Source organism: Eptatretus burgeri, chromosome 6, assembly GCF_056783735.1.
Source record: "Eptatretus burgeri isolate ZD-2024b chromosome 6, Ebu_testis_v1, whole genome shotgun sequence".
Taxonomy (NCBI): domain Eukaryota; kingdom Metazoa; phylum Chordata; class Myxini; order Myxiniformes; family Myxinidae; genus Eptatretus; species Eptatretus burgeri.
In genome coordinates, this window is record NC_140966.1 from 100,600,390 (window position 1) to 100,622,648 (window position 22,259).

The 22,259-nt window shown below is 44.4% G+C and overlaps 1 protein-coding gene across 3 annotated transcripts in view; it reads right to left on the reverse strand.

Moving 5' to 3' along the window:
• LOC147025457 (interferon-induced protein 44-like) overlaps positions 1–20,881 on the reverse strand; it is a 52,269-nt gene extending 31,388 nt beyond the window's left edge. For 2 of the 3 annotated variants that reach the window (XM_085886465.1, XM_085886464.1), the window contains exons 1-2: positions 20,770–20,881; positions 9,738–9,780 (exon numbers count right to left, since the gene is read on the reverse strand). In XM_085886465.1, coding sequence (XP_085742591.1) covers positions 9,738–9,780; positions 20,770–20,866 — 140 coding nt within the window. In that variant the 5' untranslated portion in view covers positions 20,867–20,881. Of the gene's footprint in view, positions 1–9,737; positions 9,781–13,947; positions 13,994–20,769 lie in introns of those variants that run through there. The other variant, XM_085886466.1, reaches the window with a different exon arrangement.
• Positions 20,882–22,259: the final 1,378 nt, after the last annotated feature.

Sequence of the window (22,259 nt, forward strand, 5' to 3'; positions counted from 1 at the left end):
TAGAGAGATGGCTCTGATCTCATCTCTGACATTGAGGACCTCCAGCCATTATTAGATGAGTTGAAGCAGCATGTCTAAGGTGGAATGATCTTGTCTGAAACCAAATTGGTGAACTGAAGTGAGGTTATTGGAGAAAAGGAAGGATTTCATTTCAATTGAAATGATGGATTCCATGACCTTGATGATGATGGAAGTAAGCTAATTGTTTTGCAGTGAAGGGGATCAGTTTTTGCACTTTTAAATGTAATGCAGTGATGTTGGTGGATTTCCAAGCAGATGAAATATGACTGAGAGGAAATGACAGGGTGAAAGGGGGAGTGAGAGAATGAGAAAGAGCAGCAGAGCAGCATTTTATGACACGTGAGCGAATGCCATCCGGTCAAGTTGCAGAATCAAAGTCGAGGGTTGAAAGAACCTTCTTCAATCTCTATATGAATCCAGGAGCAGTTGGGTATGACAGGGAAGGATGGGTACAAAGAGTGAAGGGTTGGGGATACAAGATTTGGAAGCAAACATAGAATTGAGGCAATCAGTCTTCTCATGAGCAGAGTCTTCTGTGGTGCCATTTGAAGAGTGGTAAGTGATGGAAAGGGGAGCATACACCAGAGACAAATTCTACAAGGCAACACCAGGTTTTAGAGGAGGGAGACAAGTTTGAAAGTTCATTCTTAAGGTTGTATTATACACTTTTTACATTAGCATTGCATATGTGAATTGAGATTGGCACAACTGATCGTCTAAAACAACATTCCAAGGGAAGTAGAGCACAAGGTGAATGTCTGATTGATTTTAAAAAATGATACGTAAAGAACAAAGGGAACCCCCTCCCCACCTCCCCCTCTCATTTATGCTATTATTTTACTGTGCATTTATTTTATGTAGAACAAACAAATTGTACACAAATGTTGATGAGGAATACTTTCCAAAAGAACACATACATTGAGCAGATGACTTTCGCCAAGTGGTGGTAAGTTTTAATCACGAGTGAAGCACATTTTACTCATTTGTGGTAGAGGTAACAAAATACACATGCGGACCACATCCTGAGTAATAATGCATCAGCTCGGGGGGTCCTCATGTGCCAAAAATGTACCCTAAGTTACCCACTGGAATTTTGAAGTTGACCACTTCCCTTGACAGAAAAACTTGGTTACCATTTTCATAACCCGGCAATAAGTGCGAAAATGGTGCCTCTTTTGGGGGTTCCGACGGAAATTGTCGGGCCAATTATTCGGGGTAGTGGAAATGAAAACGACTGTTACTTTGCAGTTTTACACCCTAGAAAAACAAACTACCACTCAAAATGTCGGTCGTGAGACCCTCTTTCATACGATATGCAAATTAGGTTCATCGGTTCAAGAGTGATAGCACTGGCGGTCAAAAGGTCACGAAAATTTGGGTCAAGTGAAAATCTGACCTATCTCTGAAACATGCCCCACAGAACATGTCACCTCCATATTTTACTCTCTCTCTCTCTGAGGGTTTATCCCATCACTATAGGTTCCAAGTAACACAATCATATGAATAAAGTGGAATTTGTTGCAATAAAATGAAAACAGCACAGAATGGAAAGCGGTCGACTTTCAATCTGATCACTTTTTGGCCACCACTTCAATGATTTCCTGTTGGGAAACTTAATGGTTATTACGTCATGCCTGTTCACCCTAGATAGACAAATTAACCCTTAAACTGTTTGCCTTAGAAGACTCTTCCATGTGATATTACCCTTGTGGAGATTGGGCCAATAATGAGGTCACCAGAGGTCAAAAGGTCACGGAAATTGGGGTCAAGTGAAAATTTCTGTGGAAAATGCACAACAGCACATGCCAGCCAGATCCATATTTTTGTCCTCTATTGGGGTCAGTTTTTTGGAATAGATACAAAAAATACAGAAAGGAATGGACAGATATGAATGGAATGTACTTAATGACCACCATAGGGCCTAAACAATAAACAAAACCTGCCACTCCAACATAGTAAGTAAACACATACCAACTGGTGGAATGTGATTCTGGTTTGGAAATGCGTATAAACTTATGAGTCAGTCACTCATTTTCTGACGACACCAAATACATTTTGACATCCTCACTTTTCCAAGTCACTTTGACAAGTGCAAAATGTACAACAGGGATGTGCAACCACGGCAAGGGCATCTCCGAGTTCCACACTTTTGACATGTGCAGTGGATTGCAATGTCTTCAGGAATTGGATTGTTTCCCCTGCTTGGGACCAGAAGATCATCGATAAATTCGAAACCAAATTATCTTGGGTCAGAGGATTCGCATGATGAGAGGAGGGACACCATCTCTTTTGTCGCAAAGTAGGCTCTCAAAATGTGCAACCGAATGGCATGACTTGTGGATGGCAGGTCATCCAAACATGACCGCTTGGCATGATGATACCTGTGGCTTCGGAGCTGGTTCATGGTTTTCATCGTTGTTCCTTTCTTCAGGACCTGTGTCAGATAGGCTTCTACTTTATCAATTACTGTATCCAGGTTACCTGTCGCCACCACAAAGTCCTTTAAGTACATCTCTGGATTGGCTATGAGAGCAGCATGCTTGGTTCCAACTTTACTTGTGCAGTCACACCCAGTTAGCGTGTGGACAGCGGGCAAAACCTGACACAAACTTCGTCCGATCCTCTTTGAAAGGATATGTATTGGAATGTATCTTGTTGAGTCACCAACCCCTTCACCCAGACTTCTTCGAGGCCGTTCGCATTCAGCTCGCTCCAGTAGAACGTCAGCAAAATGAACACATCCGTGTTTGACGATAGGACTATGATACGATTTTAACCTTGTTTAATAGCATGCATTGCATGTGATATAATTAATCTTCATGTCAGCCTCTTCTACATTACACTTGAGTTGTAGAACCCTTTACAGGTCTCGATGTCATGGACCAGCACGAAACGATGATGCTGTCTGGTCCACAGAAATGACTGACTATAATCTCCAACGTAGGGGTACTCCAATTCCGTACCAGCACCTCTGCATGAATGAGGGATTCAAATATTGCTTTGTTGACACTAGATGACAAAAACATGTCCATTTCTCGAGGGAGAGGGGTTTCCCTGGACACATCATGCAGTTCTATGGGTGACTTCTTATCTCGTCTTTGCCACTCAGAATCCTTCAAAGACGTTCCCATGTAGGAATCAAACCCAAAATCAATTCTCAAAGCACCCTTTGCTGTAGAGGCAACATAGCCTAGAAAGGCATCACAGAAGTCACTAAAAAATTTTGAACTCTTTGTTTGGATCTTGCGAATGTTTGCCATCACATCAATTATACAGCATGTTCCCATTGAGTCATCGGGTCTCGGTGTTCTTGGGTCCTGGTCGCTGAGATGAGCTTCAAATTCATGGACAATTTCACTTTTAATTGGCTTGGTCATTATAGGCCAGAGGTAAACCTCGATAAAAGGCTACATTTTGGGAGTTTAATCAACTGGCTTGACGCAAAGCTACAACAGGTCTCATATGAAAGATGCTGATCTCAGTAACACATTTAGCCCTGTTGTCGTCATATTTTGGTGTGAAGTCCATGAAATATTCACATTTGAAGGATACACCCGTCTGAATATTTGGACCATTTCAGAAAATCACATAATTTCCCATAAACTACAAGACAAAGATCCCTCTTCCAACACATTTGGTGTCGAAATGTGTCGATTGGACAGGAGAATAATGTAGTATCACAACCACATCATTATATGTTCGGGTTAGGGTTAGGGTTATGGTTTAGGTTAGGGTTAGGGTTAGGGATAGGGATGCTAAGAGCAGCGGTGGCATTGTTGGACTAACAAGAAAGGAGTCTGCACTACTTCGGTGGACAATCACACGACAAAGCTTGGGAGAATATGCATCTGCCATACGATCCAGAAGTGGGACCATCCACAAGGACGACATGGGTCATGAACAAATGTGCCCTGCAGCTCTGAACCGTGATGAACAGCATGTACAACGATTGATTTGTCATGTCGAAGATAATATGACACATCCGTTCCGGACCACTGATCATCCAGATGAACATCTTGTGAATATATCAAGTGGTGTCATCACTTCCAAGGATATTCAGAAGTCATTGTTGTCTGTCCATGACCTGGGGAAAAGACAGATGGAAGAGTACATCACAGAATCTCTTTGCACTGGGCAGCAGAGAAGCATGTCCCAGCCAATCCCAAAATCCAAACTCAAAACGTTTTCGATTTCCAAAAAGAAAACAAAAATCCTGATTTTGGGTCAGAAAGCATTGGTAGCAATCAACCCGGAAATGGTTTTCCGCCGTGCTTTGCTATTGACTCAAGTCCGCCCTGACCTGAACATGAAGCATGTCCTGAGCTATCCCAGTACCACAATGGACGAAATTCATGGCTCTATCATCAAACAAATCCACCTTGACACACTTCATCTGTAGTCACGTCACGCAGCATGTACCAGCAGCAAAATAACTTTCAGATCACCAAGAAAAGCGGATCTATTTGGCTGGTGGCTTCTCTGATGGTTCGCTTACAGCATGCCTTTCATCTGCAAGAATGTATCATGACAGTCAACTCGCATCAATGCAGGAAGAGGCAGATTCTCGAATATTTATTCATGTGAAGCATGCCGATGATGAGTTTAGACGTAACAATGTGCGTGGGTGCATTACAATCAAATCAGCAGACACTGATGTGCTTGCTTAGCAGTCCACTACTTTCCACAGTTGTGGGACACTGCTGAAATATGGATAGAGAAAAGAACATCAGCAGGATGCAAGCTTATCCCGGTCCATCAGATATGTTACAGCTTTCTTCCAGAAATGTGTACCCGGCTTCCTGCGTTTCATGCCCTGACAGGATGTGACTGTATCAGCATTCTTCGGCTATGGTAAAAAGAAAGCATGGAAAGCTATGAAGACTGCATCTTCAGAATAATGGTCCACACCTCGAAGTCCTCGCCACTGACGATCTCCAGGAGGTAGTGGCTGCTTCAAGACATTTAGTCAGTGCCATGTATGATTCTCAAGGGAAATATATGGATGCACACACAAATTTGAATGATCTTCGGGAGAAACTCACAGCGACCAAAGATGTCCCAGTGCATAAGTTGCCTCCGTCCGAAACAGCTTTTCTCGAACATGTGAAGAGATCCATTCACCAAACCCGAGTATGGATGAATGCCCACCTGGCAAATCCAGAAATTCCCACACCAGAGGGTCGTGGATGGTACAGAGGAGGTGTGCTGCATCCCACATTGTTTCATGGACCCACATCACTGGAGATGTTAGATGGTCTTGTGTGTTCATGCCGTGGTAGTGAACCATGTACCAACAGCTGCAGCTGCTCACAAGACAGTTTGCCTTGCACTAACGAGTGCATGTGTGCCACCAGTGACAGGCAGTGTGGCAACGAACTGTCACATGGTGACCAAAATGACACGGACAGTGATGGTTGAACATATCGAGGACACTCGCTCAAAATGCATGTTTTAGTTAATTTCTTGTAGAACAATGTGTATTGGTGTAACATATAGTTATCACATCACTTGTGCAAACTTCAGTCATTATATCGTATAATTTGCTAGTAGAAATTTGTTTCAAAATATTCTCATTATATTGATATGGTAAACTGAACACATAAAATAAAGAAAAAATATGACAATTGGCAGATGTTTGTTTCTGTAGTTGATGTTTTTCGAAGTTAGCGGTCCGGAAATTACGTCTTTTTTCTATTAAAAGCACTCAAATGTACATACATTTATCTAGAAGTATTCCATTAAGTAACTAGTAGTATTCCCCTGTTCATTCTGTACATTTCAATACCAATCATGTAAAAATAGGGTGCATTGCTTTGGAGTTATGGCTAATTCGTTGATTTTCGGAAATGGTCAACATTTTCGAATGGGGGTATCCTTCAGGTGTGAATATTTCATGGGCCGCACACCAAAAAATGAAGACAACAGGGCAAAATGAGTTACTGAGATCCCCATCTTTCATATGAGACCTCTTGTAGCTTTGTGTCAAACCGGTTGATTAAGTACCAAAAAAGCTGACCTATACCGCTGGCCTATTAGGCTTTCGTCATCAAAGAGAGGAGACGTTGTACACATCGTACTGCAGGAGTTCCTCCATAGTCCGTCCTTGTTTCTTTGCAATCTCTTGTGTACGTTTCATCTGAGCATCTCGCTTGTTGAGTTTTGCTTTTCCTTTGTGTGGGAATGAATTATTGTGGATTGCAGCGAAGGTTTTAAGGTTGGTGCGATGAATCATGTCTGACAGTCGACCGGTCTTCTCTATGTACCTTTCTCTACGAAGTTTCTCGTAGGTATCGTTGCCGATTCTCTCCACATTGAGCAGCTGTTCTCTGATATCTTCTGACAAGACTTCCTTGGTTAAGATATTGTGGAGCATTTTCTCTTTTGGGGGAGTGAGGAAGGGATTCTCATTCTTCTCTATGACATTTAATATGGCTTGAATGTTGGCCTCCTCAAACTTGGTTGCTGCTTTGCTGCAATGACCTGTTGACTTCTAACTCATGGGAGGAACTACCTATACCAGCAAGTTCTCTGTGAAGGTTTGTGATGGCAAGCATCTCATGATATATGTTCCCACTTGGCAACAAACTTCTTCTTTCTTGAACTACCAATTATTCCTGATGCACTTTTCTGGGCTCTGTTGATTGTCTGTTCCAACGCAAGGTCTGCTCCAACCGCTTTGAAACGTCCCATTGTTCATTTTACGGCAAATCTGCCCTCCATAAACTCTGAATGCACTTCTGGTGCTATCTCAGGCAGCCTCCTCATGTCCTCAAGGAAGAGGGAGCACCATCTCAAGTAGTTCGTGGAATCAAAAGCAGCAAACAAGGGTAGCAGATCTTGAATGGCTTGTATTTGAAGGTTCCAGTTTCCCTCGCGATCACTCCAAATTAGGTTCGCAAGATGAAACACCAGGTGTGGAAAGGTGTTCCATTAACTGAATGTCTCACTTTCCTCACAACACTTTGAAATGAATCGTTCAAATTCGTCTACAAGTTCAGAGCCGATGTGATCCTGGCATGTGTGAAGGAGGGGCACACTCTTGGGAGATTTCGCTGCCATTTCTTTCAAATGCAGGAGGGTATCGAGCAGATCCTTGTATTTTACCGATTTGATTGTGTTCCTTTGGCATTCTCATCAATGAAAAAATATCGATCTGGCATGTACTGTTGTGCATTTTCCACAGAAATTTTCACTTGACCCCAATTTCCGTGACCTTTTGACCTCTAGTGACCTCATTATTGGCCCAATCTCCACAAAGGTAATATCACATGGAAGAGTCTTCGAAGGCAAACAGTTTAAGGGTTAATTTGTCTATCTTGGGTGAACGGGCGTGACATAATAACCATTTAAGTTTCCCAACAGGAAATCATTGAAGTGGTAGCCAAAAAGTGATCAGATTGAAAGTCGACCGCTTTCCATTCTGTGCTGTTTTCATTTTATTGCAACAAATTCCACTTTATTCATATGATTGTGTTCCTTGGCACCTATGGTGATGGGATAGACCCTCAGAAAGGGTAAAATATGGATGTGGCATGTTCTGTGGGGCATGTTTCAGAGGTCAGGTCAGATTCAGGTAAGATTTTCACTTGACCCAAATTTTCGTGACCTTTTGACCTCGAGTGACATGTTTCTTGAACCAATGAACCTAATTTGCATATCATATGAAAGAGGATCTCAAGGCCCACATTTTGAGAGGTAGTTTGTTTTTATAGGGTGTAAGACTGCAAAGTAACAGTCGTTTTCATTTCCACTATCCCGAATAATTGGCCCAACAATTTCCGTTGGAACCCCCAAAAGAGGCACCATTTTCACACTTATTGCCGGATAATGGAAATGGTAACCAAGATTTTCTGTCAAGGGAAGTGGTCAACTTCAAAATTCCAGTGGGTAACTTAGGGTACATTTTTTGCACACGCGGACCCCCCTAGCTGATGCATTATAACAAAGCCGATACAAATTGGATGATGTTAATTAAACAAAATAAGCACATGAACGCCTTTCACGAAGTGCATCCATGCATACTGATGGGCTTGATTAATAATAATGATAATATCAATAATAATAATAATAATAATAATACTATAACCATTCCTTTCACACCATGAAGGTGCAGATGGCTGCTGGGGAAGATTAATTAGCAAGTAGAACAGTCCTGGAGAGGTTGCCACTCTGACACAGGTTACCCTGGTTTGTTATTAATTCAGGAGACTGGTACTCACTTTGCTGACCTTTGAAGGACGACAGGCTGAATCACTCCCACCTGGTGTTAATTCAACAGTAAAAGGGGCTCAAACTCAGGACCCTTTGGTCACAAAAGAGCCACCTTAACTGCTCGGCCAACACCAGCTTGTGCTTGATGAAGCCTCACTAATAATTTTATTCAACATATAATTAAATGATGCATGCTGGGAGATCATGACCGGAAGTGCTTATTTATTTATTCAATTATTTTTTTCCCAAAGTTAATTTCATAGTTCCGAAAGTGATTTTTTTCATGACATGAAGTGTTTATTTTGTATTTAACATTATCGGGAGTGATTTTGAAACTCTTTCCAGAACTTCTATTTTCTTTTATTCTTGACCAGAAGTGATCGTTTATTTATTTATTCAATTATTTTTTCCCAAAGTTAATTTTAATAAAGATATCTCCCGCATCATCAAAAAATATTTTTCAATCGTGATTTACATTATTTGATCGCTGATCCCGAATCCAGGCAGAAGAAACCGGAAATTGCGTCAAAATCATCAGCTGTGCGGCGCTAACACGTACCACGGTATAGTTGGCAAGTATACAGTTGTGAACAAGTAATAGGTAAAGTGAGAAGTTAATGTAAGAAGAATTCTACGTTTGCTTCTCGGCTTTGCCTATTCCATATTATTTTTCAGAGATCTGAGTAACACTCGACCAAATTTTGAATAACACTCGACCCAAAACAAAGCCAATGGAAATCTGATGCAACAAACCCAGGCAGTGTATAATCAGTAGGGGCTTCTCAGCCTGATGTCTAAGCCCACCAGAAAACCAAGATGGCGGCCATATAATTTTGTTTGGGTGCCATGGTGGGTGGAGTCAAGGGACAAATGTAGGAGGGGTCTGGCAGCAATCTGACCAATGGGTGCCGTTTTCAAAAATCGACTCCAAACAACAACCACAACAACAACCATGTGGAGCTCTTGTCGACCTGCGGAGTCTCAGGCAAAAACAACGTTGTACTCAAGTGATTGCATCTTCACACATATAAAGTGCAACATTGAGAACAGAGATTTGCCCAATCCAAAGTTGTTAAATTTATTTTGCTCTCTTCCTTTCTTTGAGTGCCAGGTGCATAGAGCACCTGAAAATATTCCTTTTTAACCTCCCATTTTTAAGCTCTTTCCACCAGGACACAAATAAAAGGCTTCCTTTTTATGTTTTTCTATTGTGGTATTTTTACCACGGCCAACTGCTCATTAATATTAAACGTGTGCTTGGAATTGTGCTTTCACCTGAACTGTTCAGTTGATTATTATTGGTTTGAGCTTCATTCATTCAACATCAAAATGTTGTTTGGGAAGTTAAACCTGTTTGTCATGAACTTTCAGTAAACCATTAATGAATGTGGATCTGTAATCAGAGTTATTAATGGCCAGAATTTTGTTTGTAGAAAAGTTGTGATGGGAATAATCCAATGCTTTATCATACTGTCAATGTTTTTTTAAATGAAAAGTTTACTTACTCTGCACTCCAATTGATTTGCCTTTTTGGCTCGTCCAATAGTGCTGAAAATAAAATAATTAAATATTACACAATCATACACAATAAATAATTCAACAAACATGTGCACCTTTTATTTGAGAGAAAACAAATATTTGGAAGTAGGGATGAAATCAACATTAGGTGAATTGAAGTATGTAAGAGCAGCTTGGGGGCTGTTTTTTTGAGCTGGGGGGCTGTTTTGAAGAAACAGAAAAGCTGTTTCTTCAAAACAGTTGATCACCACCATCTCTTATCTTCCCCCATCCAAAACCATGATCTTTTCTACCCCCGTTAATCCACCACAAACCCACCTCCTTCAAATTCCCTGCTTTCCTTCCTGAAAGTCCCTGTAGTGTCCATCTTGTTTACCCTGTGTATCCCACCCCATCCCTTTCCCTTCCAAAGATCTCCTAATGTCTCTGTTCCCCACTGTTTTGTGCTTCCCTGTCTCACCCATCTTGTCTCATGCTCCCCTGATTGTACGTTCTGTGTGTTAGCTCTTATACGACCCTTGACATTGCATCTATCTATAATTCCAGCAATCTCTGTGTGTGTGTCTGTCTGTATGCGACCGCTGTTTCTTGACGAGCCCAAGCCTGATCTCATTGAAACTTGCCAGGAATATTGCTGGGGACCCGCGGATGCGTCTTTTCGAAGTTTGATATCAATCGGACGAGCGGTTCCCAAGTTACGGCCATTTACTTGTCAACCAATGACAGAACACAGTGCTATGACGTCACGAATGACGTCACAATTAATGTTAATTTTTTTCTTTTTGCACGATTGACGTTACAATTCTTCTTCTTCTTCGTTTGGTATGACGTCACAATCGACGCTGGGGACCTGAGTATGTGCCTTTTCAAGGTTTGATATTAATCGGACAAGCGGTTCCCAAGTTACGGCCATTTATGTCAACCATTGTCATATCAAGACACGGTGCTATGACGTCACGAATGACATCACAATAAATGTTTATTTTTTTATTTCATTTTTTTCACGATTGACGTCACAATTCTTCTTCTTCTTCGTTTGGTATGATGTCACAATCGACGCTGGGGACCTGAGTATGTGCCTTTTCAAGGTTTGATATCGTTCTTCATCCGTTTCAGCTGTTTCCCAAGTGTTTCCCAAGGTTTGAAAGCTGTTTTTTCCCAAGGTTTGAATTAATTGTTCAAATTATTAATTAATCCCAAGGTTTGAATCTTCCCAAGGGAAAGAGCCGTTTCCCAAGGGTTTGAAAGCTGTTTTTCCCAAGGTTTGAATTAATTGTTGTGCTTGGTAGACATTTGTGAATACATTTACAGAGAGGAGGGGGGAGAGAGGAGGGGAGAGAGGAGGGGAGAGAGGGGGTGAGAGAGAGGGGCGTCACAATTTAAGAGGGGGAGTGAGGAGGGGCGAGAGAGGGGACGGGAGAGGGGGGTGAGAGGGGGCGAGAGAGGAGGGGGAGAGAGGAGGGGCGAGACTAGGGGGGAGAGAGGGGGGAGAGAGAGGGGGGCGAGAGAGGGGGGGAGAGAGGGGGTGCGAGAGAGAGGGGGCAGCACAATTCTTCTTCTTCGTTTGATATGACGTCACAATTGACGCCGGGGACCTGAGTATGTTTCCCAGGTGTTTCCCAAGTTATGGCCATTTATGATACGGTTGGTCCGATCTAATTGAAACAATGCCCCAATCCAGTCGTCGTTTACGAGAGCGAAGGAATGAAGCTGCACATACTGGCACGCACCTATGGGCGCGCACCTACGGGCCCGCACTAGTATTTTAAAAAAAGAAGAAGAAGAAAAAAAAGCTGATATTTCAGGCATTAACGCTTTGTCAGCACAAAAGAAGGGAATAAATTATCATTGGTCTAATGAAGGGTGAACACCCAAAACATCAGGTTTTTCCTACTTCCCGTGGCAATGGGCATACCTCAATCAATGTCCTGGTGATTTCATCCATTGTTCCACCTGTCTACTGATACAGACATTAGTTTTCATCAACATGACTTGATGGTCATGACGGAGCTCCCCAAAACAAACAAACTAGAAAGAGCAATCAGAGATTGCATACCCTCACCAGGACTTCTTTTGTGTGGCAAATAAATGGCAGGATGGACTATTGTAAATGAAAGATCATTGATTGCAAAGGGAAGATGTAAATGATGTAGTTGTGAAGGTGTCATGATCAAATGGTGTAAAGGTCAAAAGGTCTAAAGGTTTGAAAAAGTCTAAATGTGTCTAAATGACCGAAATGGTCTTAAAAGGTCGAAGGAATCTAACGGGTGTAATTTAAGGTATACATGGGTCGAAAAGGTCAAAAATCATATAAAAATGGTCTAAAGGTTCAATGGTATGAAAAGGTCTGAAACCTGTGAAGGCCAACAGGGTCCAAAGGGTAGAAAGGAGTCTAAGGTTCTTAAGCGAATTACGGTTGGAAAGGATCGAAAGGGTCTTCGGGGGCAAAGGGTTCTTTCTTTTGTGTGTAGATTGTCGAGGCTCGTATGAGAGCTAACACCCAACACACAACAAGGGGGGGGCAGGAGAAAAGAGGGGGTGGGGGAGAGGGAAGGACAAAGCAGTGGGGAACAGAGACATTAGGAGATCTGTCAGGGAAAGGGATGGGGTGGGATACACAGGGTAAACAAGATGGACACTACAGGGACTTTCAGGAAGAAAGGCAGGGAATTTGAAGGAGGTGGGTTTGGGGTGGATTAACGGGGGTAGAAAAGATCGTGGTTTTGGATGGGGGAATATGAGAGTTGTTGGTTAACAGCTGTTTTGAAGACCTGGAGGGAAGAGTGGGATTGAAGAGTGTGTGTGAGTTTGTTCCAAAGACTTGAAAGAAGAGGAATGAAAGAGTGAAGGTGAGCAGTGATTCATGATTTTGGTAGTTTCACCAGAAGGGGCTTGCTGGCAGACCTTGAGCATCCTGCGGAAAAATGGGAGGGGGGGGACATATCACAGACAGAGCAGGGGGCGAGACCAGAGAGGAGATGGTAGAAGACAGAAAAACCACCGACCTGCCTGCAGTGAGAGAGTGAAAGGCCCAAAGACAGCCTCACCGCGGGAGATACCAGTGATCCTAAATGCCTTGGTTTCCACAGCGTGAAGCCGAGAAAGGTGTGAGGCAGGAGCACCGGCCCAGAGGGGAGAGCAGTACTCCATCAGGCTGTGGACGAAAGCTTTGTATCTGGTCAGGAGCTCACGTGGGCCGAGGAAGGACTTTGCATGACGGAGGATGCCCAGTCTGCCAGTGACTTGCTTTGGAGGCCAGGTTGAAAATATGCCTTTCCCATGAAGGTCATGGCAGATAGTGAGACCCAGAAGCTTGAATATGCCTGGTGTTGGCTTAATGGTTAGGGTGGTGGGCTTGGGATCCTTGGATCCTGAGTTCAAATTCCCCTTGGCTGTTGAATTAATGTCAGGTGGGGTTGACTCTGCCTGTCATCCTTCTGATGTCAGCAAAATGAGTGCCAGCTTCCTGGTATCCTGAGTCAGAGTGGCGACCCATCCAGGATTGTACCCAATAGCCAAGGAGAATGCTTCGGAAGCACCAATACTCTTCACAGAGTATGGTCCCAATAGATGGATGGATGGATCCATGCACTATGTTATGTTCCATGTATTTCCATTATCTGTAGCTTTATTGATTACCTGCAAATACCACTCATTGATTCACTATTTTACGTGTTTGTTTCAATTGTGATGTGTTTATTTCTGCCTGCCGCCGACCTTCCTCTATATTTCTTCGAAGCTCAGGAAGTGAACTTTTCCCATTGGCCGGTGGTTTTCACTATCGCGGTTTTAAATATCGTGGCATTTCCCAGGAACCTCACCCCTGCAATATTTGAGGGTTTACTGTACTTGACATGTGCCAAGTTTCAATTTTTTCCTTGAAGTAGTTTCGGAGAATAAGAAGTTTAAAATTTTCCCTTTTTCTAACCTGGCTACCACACCATGTGACATATGATGTCATAATTATCATTAAAAAATCATACATGAGTCGTCGCTCCTAGTTTGAAAATTTTGTGTCAATGAAAATGAGACAAGCAGTTGCAGAGAAAATGAATTTAAAAGCAAATAAACATCCAACAATGACGGAAATAAAATATTGAAAAATATACAAAATAAAATCAATCGGGTATCAACATCGAATCCTTGGTACCCCAACGAGATGTGCCAATTATAACTGAGAGCAGTTATGCTGGTTACCGAATGCCACCCGTGCCAGTGACGATGCCATCCCACACCGCCTGTTGCTCTGATGATGCCATTCTTTTTCTTCATTTTGATCAAACTATATTTTTCATGGCTCGTCCATCCCAAGAACCGCCACTTATAACTGCAAGCAATGATTTCTACGTTGGCACTTACAAAAATGTGAGACAGAATAAAGTTTGATAAGTGTAACATCATAGTTTACATGGTTTGGCAGCCACATTGGATCGATCGAAAATGTCAAAATGTTTTTCTCTGGAGCTAATTCACCGATGAAGGTGCAACTTGAAATATATTATCCACTGTGGAGAAAGTTGTGATTGCAATGACACATGGTTTGGCAACATATGGTTTGGCAGCCATGTTGGTTTGAAGGAAAACCGATAAAAACATTTTCTCTGAAACCACTTAACCAATGTTGTTTTAGTGATAAAACTTTTATTGTCATGGATACTCGATGATGTACCTCAAGTTTTACATCGATTGGTCCAGCTGTTTGACATTAGAAGGTTTTTAAAGCTTTTATATTCAATCCAATATTGCTGGCTGACTGTGTGACCAATGACGTTTTAGTTATCAAACTTTGTTTATCATGTGTATTCGATCATATATGTGAACTTTCACATCATCTATTAAGCAGTTTTGGGCAAGAGGGTTTTAAAGGATGTTTTTTTCAATCTAACATGGCTGCCCGACCACATGATATATGATGCCATAAATTTAAAAAAACTTGTTTCCCATGGGGTAGTCTCATATTTGTTGTTTCATTTTGTTTGGATAAGGTTTGTTTTTCGATCCAATATGGCTGCCAAACCACATGACTGATGACATCATCATTTTCGCATGTGTGTGGCAATAGTATTGGATCATATTGGCAAAGATTCGCATGGATAGATTAGGCGGTTTTAGATAAATAATTTTTAAAATATTTTCCTTCAATCCAATATGGCTGACAGACCACGTGACCAAAGACATTTTAGCGAGGTAACAGAAGACAAATGCAGAAGGAATTGTGAGTAACAAAGCCAATGGAAATTAAATGATGTTCAACAAAATTACCTCAAGAACGGCTTGAGAGAGTCACATACCATGCCTGATGAAGGTCTTGATTAAACCTTACTAATAATTGTTATTTGACATATGATTAGATTTTTTTGGGTCCATCATCGTGAGTCACACTCGACCCAAACAAAGACAATGGAAATCTGACGCAACAAACCTGGGCACTGCATAAGCAGCAGAGGCCGACATGTCTGTTGGCTTTGGCCCACCAGAAAACCATGATGGTGGCCATATTATTTTGTCTGGGTGGCATGGTGAGTGGAGGCAAGTGACAAATGTGGGTGAGGTCTTGCAGCTATCTGACCAATGGGTGCATATTTCAAAAATTGACCACCCAACAAGAACCACAACAGCAACATCAACCACACAGAGATATTGTAGACCTGCGACACATCTTAGTTAAAAACATAGGGGTAATACCCCTGGGCACTCACCTGGTAGTGGCTGGATAAGATAACCAGGGAACCACTGGAAGGCATGCATGACATGCAAAATATTGTTACATTTGAGGGGGGGGTATGCATTCAAAGGGTAATTAGGATGTTTAATTAGGTATGCCATGCTGTTCGAGTGTACCAGGATCTCGATGTAATAAGTAGCAATTCAGTGGTGATAAGTTGTCTAGTAAATGTCCATTTCTTCAAGACGGAAATGATAATTGTCACGTAATTAGATAGGGATACGGGAAAGGGTAAGTGTGTCTGTGTAAACCCTTTTTAGTATTCTCTGGAGGCTTGCCGTGACATCACAGGACAGTGCTGCGGATGGCTCCGCCCCGTGATCACGATTGGTGGAAGGCGACGGCGGAGGGCCAATAAACGGCTCGATTGGAAGTGACGAGGACGGGAGCATAAAAAGGTTCTGTTCGGGGTCGAAAACGAAGAGGAAGAAGATCGGGACCGAAAGATCGTGTTTTTTTTGGGGTGGAGGCTGTTGTGCTGGAAGCGTGCTTGTTGTTGCGCTGATTCGATCCTGTTTTTCATCGTGTCTTGGAGCCTTGCTGAGCCTCGTGCCTCACCTTGGTTGGCTCTGGGGTTCTGCTGGCTCGGAGTATGGGGTCGAATGCCGGGCGGACCTGCCTCCCTCTCCTGCTCGCAATTTGGCGCCAGAACTGGTTCCCTGGCGGCTGTGAGCGGACTTGGGCCAAGACCAGGAGGTCGACGGCACCACAGTTTCTCCTGCCCCCCTGACGAGAGCAAGGCCAGCTCGTCTGATGCCCATCCAGGGACAGTTGCGTCCACACCACGGTCCAGCCTGACCACCAGAAATAGCTACGTTTTGTGTGTGTGTGTGTGTGCGTGTGTGTGTGTGTGTGTGTGTGTGTGTGTGTGTGCGTGCGTGTGTGTGTGTGTGTGCGTGCGTGTACCTGGTGCCTTAGAGGGTTTGAGATTTGTATATTCATTGGAATTGTCTGTGTTTTCCCCACGCCCGATCCCGCACCATCCCGTCAAATCGCCCCGGATCCCTCTTCTTGCCGAGCCTTGTTATTCCTGGTTAAAAATAAAAACAAATAAACATCATCAACTCAGTGAAAAGCGACTCGTGCCACCTTCCTCGTCCCGTTTGCGGTAGAGCGATTAGAACCGCCATGTTTGGGTTATAAATAAATAAACCGCCTCCATCGTTTCAGCTCATTCTACGTTAGCGGGACTGTTCAAGTCCCGTGGACGTCACATTGGTGTCAGGGTGTTGGATGTTCGAACCCCTCTAAATTATATTCGGTATCGGGAGAATATACCAGTACTGAAATCTCGCCACGAATTGGAATATAAAATTACTACAGAAAAGCGCGGGAAAATTTTGGCGGGATTTTTCAAATTAAATTTCATTGGTGGCAAACGGGACTTCTGCACCATGGCGGATGTGCAGATGTTTGAGGAGGAAGGCCACGTGTCTGGCAGCGAGTCGGGGGAAGAAGGGAGAGACGGGGGTAGGGTTGGAACCTCCCCCATTCCGAGCGTGGACCGTGCTTCATCGCCCGTAACGGAGCCGGCAGTGCCGGAAACCGGCACGATGACGATCTGGACAATGTTGGAACGTTTAATGAGTGCAATTACAGCACAGGGGGCAGAAATGACGGCACAGGGGGCACAAATGGCAGAAATGACGGCACAAATGGAAAATCAATTCGTGACACAGAGGGCAGACATGACGGCACAGGGGGCAGAAATGCCAGATCAATTGGGGGTAATGGGGCAACAGTTGGGTGCACGGATTGATTTAATGAGGGATGAATTGGGGGAGAAGATGGAGAAAATGAAAACTGAGATGCAGGAGTGTGTGGATGTTAAATTGGGAGAAATACAAAGTAAATTCGAGGATAGATTGGAGGAAACAAAGGAAGAAATTACATTGGAGGGGGAAAATATACGAAAAAAATTGGTAGATAAAATTGATGCAACGAACATTCGGGTTGATAAAGTGGATGAAAGCCTGGAACGTCATCGTGCCTGTATGGATGCTCGTATGCAGCTGCAAATAGAAGAGTGGGGAGAGCTGAGGAAGCAAGGGATGAATTTGGCGGAGGAGGTAAAAGGGTTGGAGGCTCGTTTGGACCAACAAGATAAAATTATGAGCCAAGATGAAGTCTTGGATAAAGGCCTGGTAGAGCCGTCTTTTGTAAGTAGGGTGTCCGGGTTGGTTGAGGAGCAGTTACAAACTCGCGACGGAGCCTTGGAGGAGGTTGTGCAGGCCCAGAAGATCCTGCGGGAAGAGGTGAATCGGTCCATTCAACGTTTGGAACAGGAGGGAAAATTGACCCATGAGACCCTCACCACAAAACATCTTTGGCCACAGTGGGCTCTGAAATTGGATACGCAGCCACAAGGGTGTTTGATCCCTGGGCTGGATTCGGACAAGGGAGAAACTGAGAAGCGGGCCACCGTAAAAGTGATCCCCCTGGTAAATTTTGACGGGTCAGGGAGCCTTGAAGTTTTTCTGACGCAATTTGAGTGTATTTCCCGACTAAACGGGTGGAATAAGCGGGAACGTACAGGGAATTTGGTGGCAACGTTGCGGGGACCAGCCGCAGATGTGTTAAACATGATCGCGGAGGGGATGTTGACCAGCTCCCACATTTGCGAGGCGTTGAGCCGTCGGTTTGGGTTTGCAGCAAACTGTGATCTGGTGCGGGCCCAGCTCCAGCACCGCAAATTAAAGCCGGGTGAGACGGTGCAGGAGCTGGCACAGGACATTTACCAATTAGTTAGGATTGCGTATCGGGACCTAACAGTGGAGGCGTGGGACAGACTGGCACTCGAGAAATTTTTAGCTGCTCTTCCTGACCCTGAGGTCCGAGCGCTAGTAGAGCTACAGGATCCACCCACCGTGCACCGAGTGCGCGGCCAGGCTGGCCTCGTGGAGGCGGCCGGGTCGGGTGCCCGAGAGGCCATCGGTGACGATCCGACAGGCGGAGATTCGGGATCAGGGAGGGGGGCTGGGAGAAATTGGCATTACCCAAATGCTTCAGGAGATGAATCCTCCTGCTGAACCGCCAGGTCTATCCGAGGTGCCCTTTCATAGGTCGAGTCCGGAGATCACTGTCGGGGGTCGGGGAGACTAGATTGGGCTGAGCATATAGGGCCATGCTCGGCTGCTGAGATTGTGGCGAAGTGCCCTCCTTTGGTGAAAAAAGTGAATTGTGGGAAAATTGGCATGGGTTTGTAAGTTCTGCTGGGTTTTAGAGTGACAATAGGGACAGTGGGTAATTGGTAACAAAGCGGGCACGAGTGGCTGTCCAATGGCTGGTGTGTGGATCGGGTGAGGAGAAGTGCTGTGTGAGTTGTTTCAAGTTAAGAAGTGAAATGTATGGTGCTCACGTTGATTTTTTTTATTGGACATGGTGTGGTAACAGGGAAGGTCATGGTCGGTGAAGTGTTAGAAATGCAGGTGTCACATGTAAGGCCGATGGGGTGGGGGGAGTCATGTGGGTTTTGTGGGTGGGGATGATGTGCTTGTCCGCAGGGATTGCTGAAGCTCACGGTGAGCGGGAATTGCGACCCACTTCAAGGAGATTCACCCCTGGTGGCTAATGGTGACAGTGTCTGGAGGAAACTGGGAGAGGGTCTGGTTGGGCGACCAAGGCGGGTAGGACCCTGGCGACCCAGGAAGGCCAGAGGAGCCAGTGAGACCCCTTCCAGTGTGTTGTACGGGATGAGAGCTGATGGCTACCAGGGGGGTGGGAATCAAAGGGAGCGGGGCGGAGAAACGTCCGGGTTGGACTAAAGCTTACCTGTGGGCATGGTTGCACCTGAGATGCCCCCATCATCTTGTGGTAACCCACCCCACGGCCATGACGGGATTCAGCCTGCATGATTAAAATGAGGACCATGACCTAGAAATGTGATGATGACCATGGTGTGAGTGTTGTGAAGATGTATGAGTCCCACTCGATCCCGCACAACTTGACAGGTGAAGCTCGGGCATGATGTCCGCATAATTTTGGGGCAAGCAAATTTGAAAATTGGCTCCCCAGGTAACGCTGGGTCTATTAGCATCCACTGGGGGAGGCGGTCCAGTGTAAATATCCTGTGAATAGTGTCGTTAAGGCTTAGAGTAGGAATGTAAAGTACATAATAAGTGTTGTGTTTTTGTTGAACCTTTTGTTTCCCCTCCCCAGATCACTGGATGAGTGTTGGGCAAGAGCGATGATCCAGAGGGTGGAGTGCAACTTCGTTCAGTGCTCTCATGTGATAAAATATAATTAAAAAAAAAATGAATGATTGTTTAGGCGAGGATAAGGCCATAAGGGGGTCGTACATTACGCAGGATAGGTAAGTTAGCTGCGACTCACTGCCCATTGCCCCTCCTACTTTATTTTGTTAGGTTAAATAGGTGTGAGTCAGTAAGTGTTAAGGCTGGTACGGTAGCGCCTGTGATATACCTTGCAGGAGCTGCGGTACCAGAGGAGGGGGCAGTGTTACGTTTGAGGGGGGGGTATGCATTCAAAGGGTAATTAGGATGTTTAATTAGGTATGCCATGCTGTTCAAGTGTACCAGGATCTCGATGTAATAAGTAGCAATTCAGTGGTGATAAGTTGTCTAGTAAATGTCCATTTCTTCAAGACGGAAATGATAATTGTCACGTAATTAGATAGGGATACGGGATAGGGTAAGTGTGTCTGCGTAAACCCTTTTTAGTATTCTCTGGAGGCTTGCCGTGACATCACAGGACAGTGCTGCGGATGGCTCCGCCCCGTGATCACGATTGGCAGAAGGCGATGGCGGAGGGCCAATAAACGGCTCGATTGGAAGTGACGAGGACGGGAGCATAAAAAGGTTCTGTTCGGGGTCGAAAACGAAGAGGAAGATGATCGGGACCTAAAGATCGTGTTTTTTTGTGGTGGAGGCCGTTGTGCTGGAAGCGTGCTTGTTGTTGCGCTGATTCGATCCTGTTTTTCATCGTGTCTTGGAGCCTTGCTGAGCCTCGTGCCTCACCTTGGTTGGCTCTGGGGTTCTGCTGGCTCAGAGTACGGGGTCGAACGGCGGGCGGACCTGCCTCCCTCTCCTGCTCGCAATTTGGCGCCAGAACTGGTTCCCTGGCGGCTGTGAGCGGACTCGGGCCAAGACCAGGAGGTCGACGGCACCACGGTTTCTCCTGCCCCCCTGACGAGAGCAAGGCCAGCTCGTCCGACGCCCATCCAGGGACAGTTGCGTCCACACCACGGTCCAGCCTGACCACCAGAAATAGCTACTGTGTGTGTGTGTGTGTGTGTGTGTGTGTGTGTGTGTGTGTGTGTGTGTGTGTGTGTGTACCTGGCGCCTTAGAGGGTTTGAGATTTGTATATTCATTGGAATTGTCTGTGTTTTCCCCACGCCCGATCCCGCACCATCCCGTCGAATCGCCCCGCATCCCTCTTCTTGCCGAGCCTTGTTATTCCTGGTTAAAAATAAAAACAAATAAACATCATCAACTCAGTGAAAAGCGACTCGTGCCACCTTCCTCATCCCGTTTGCGGTAGAGCGATTAGAACCGCCATGTTTGGGTTATAAATAAATAAACCGCCTCCATCGTTTCGGCTCATTCTACGTTAGCGGGACTGTTCAAGTCCCGTGGACGTCACAATATGTAATGGAGAAGAAAGTAAATACCTATGGATGTATTTTTAATGCCATTAACAAACTTTGGTGCATCACGTGAGATAAATGTTGGGGTCAAGTTTCATTGAAATTGTCTGTGTGGTTTCAGAAAAGAAAGCAAACACATATTTTGGGGGCAAACCACATAGAACCCCTTAGACCCCAATTTTTTTTTAATGTCGTGAACAAACTTTAAGACATTACAGGTGATGAAGGTGGTGGTCAAATTGCATTAAAATTCTGTGTAGATTCTCAGAAGAAAGCAAATTTATACAAGTCTGGAGACGGCGATGGTTCACGAGCAATGTACACGGTTCGCCTTTTTTATTTTTTGACCTTCGAGGGGACGCCACGGGCAAACTGGCGGTAATCGGGCAAAACGTAAATGATGAAAGTTGTAGTAATCGAAGAGCACGACAAATCGAACACAAATTGCGAAATCCTAAACATAGTTCACCTTTTTAAATTTTTTTTGGCGGGAATCGGGAAAAACGTAAATGATGAAAGTTGTAGTACTCGAAGAGCACTACTTGCATACCAACTTTCGTTCGAAACAGGCCACGGGCAAACTGGCGGGAATAGGGAAAAACGTAAATGATGAAAGTTGTAGGAATCGAAGAGCACTACAAATCGACCACGAATTGCGAAATTCTCAACCTAGTTCGCCATTTTTTAAATTATTTTATGGCGGGAATTGGGAAAAACGTAAATGATGAAAGTTGTCGTACTCGAAGAGCATGACTTGCATACTAACTTTCATTCGAAACAGTTGAAAACCCTAGGAGCTCGATGCCCAATTTATTGATTTTTTTTGACATTTTCTAAGTTCGTGACCTTGTGACCTTGACCTTGGGACGAAAATGAAAAATCGAGCTCCGTGGGGCTATGCAGGTGCCATTGGACGAACCAAATAACGAAACCACTGCTAGATTCGACAAACCCCTCGGAGATGATGTAACTTGAAACTGGCTACCCCTTAAAAACACAAGTTTTTTGGGCGTGGCTCCGCCCATAATTGGCGCACCACGCCCATTCTCAGGAAAACACAACGAGATCATGATATAAACCTCCCACCAAAATTTTATCAGGATCGGATCAAAAACCACGGAGCAATGCTCAGGACAGACAGACAGACAGACAAACAGACAGACACACACCAATAACGA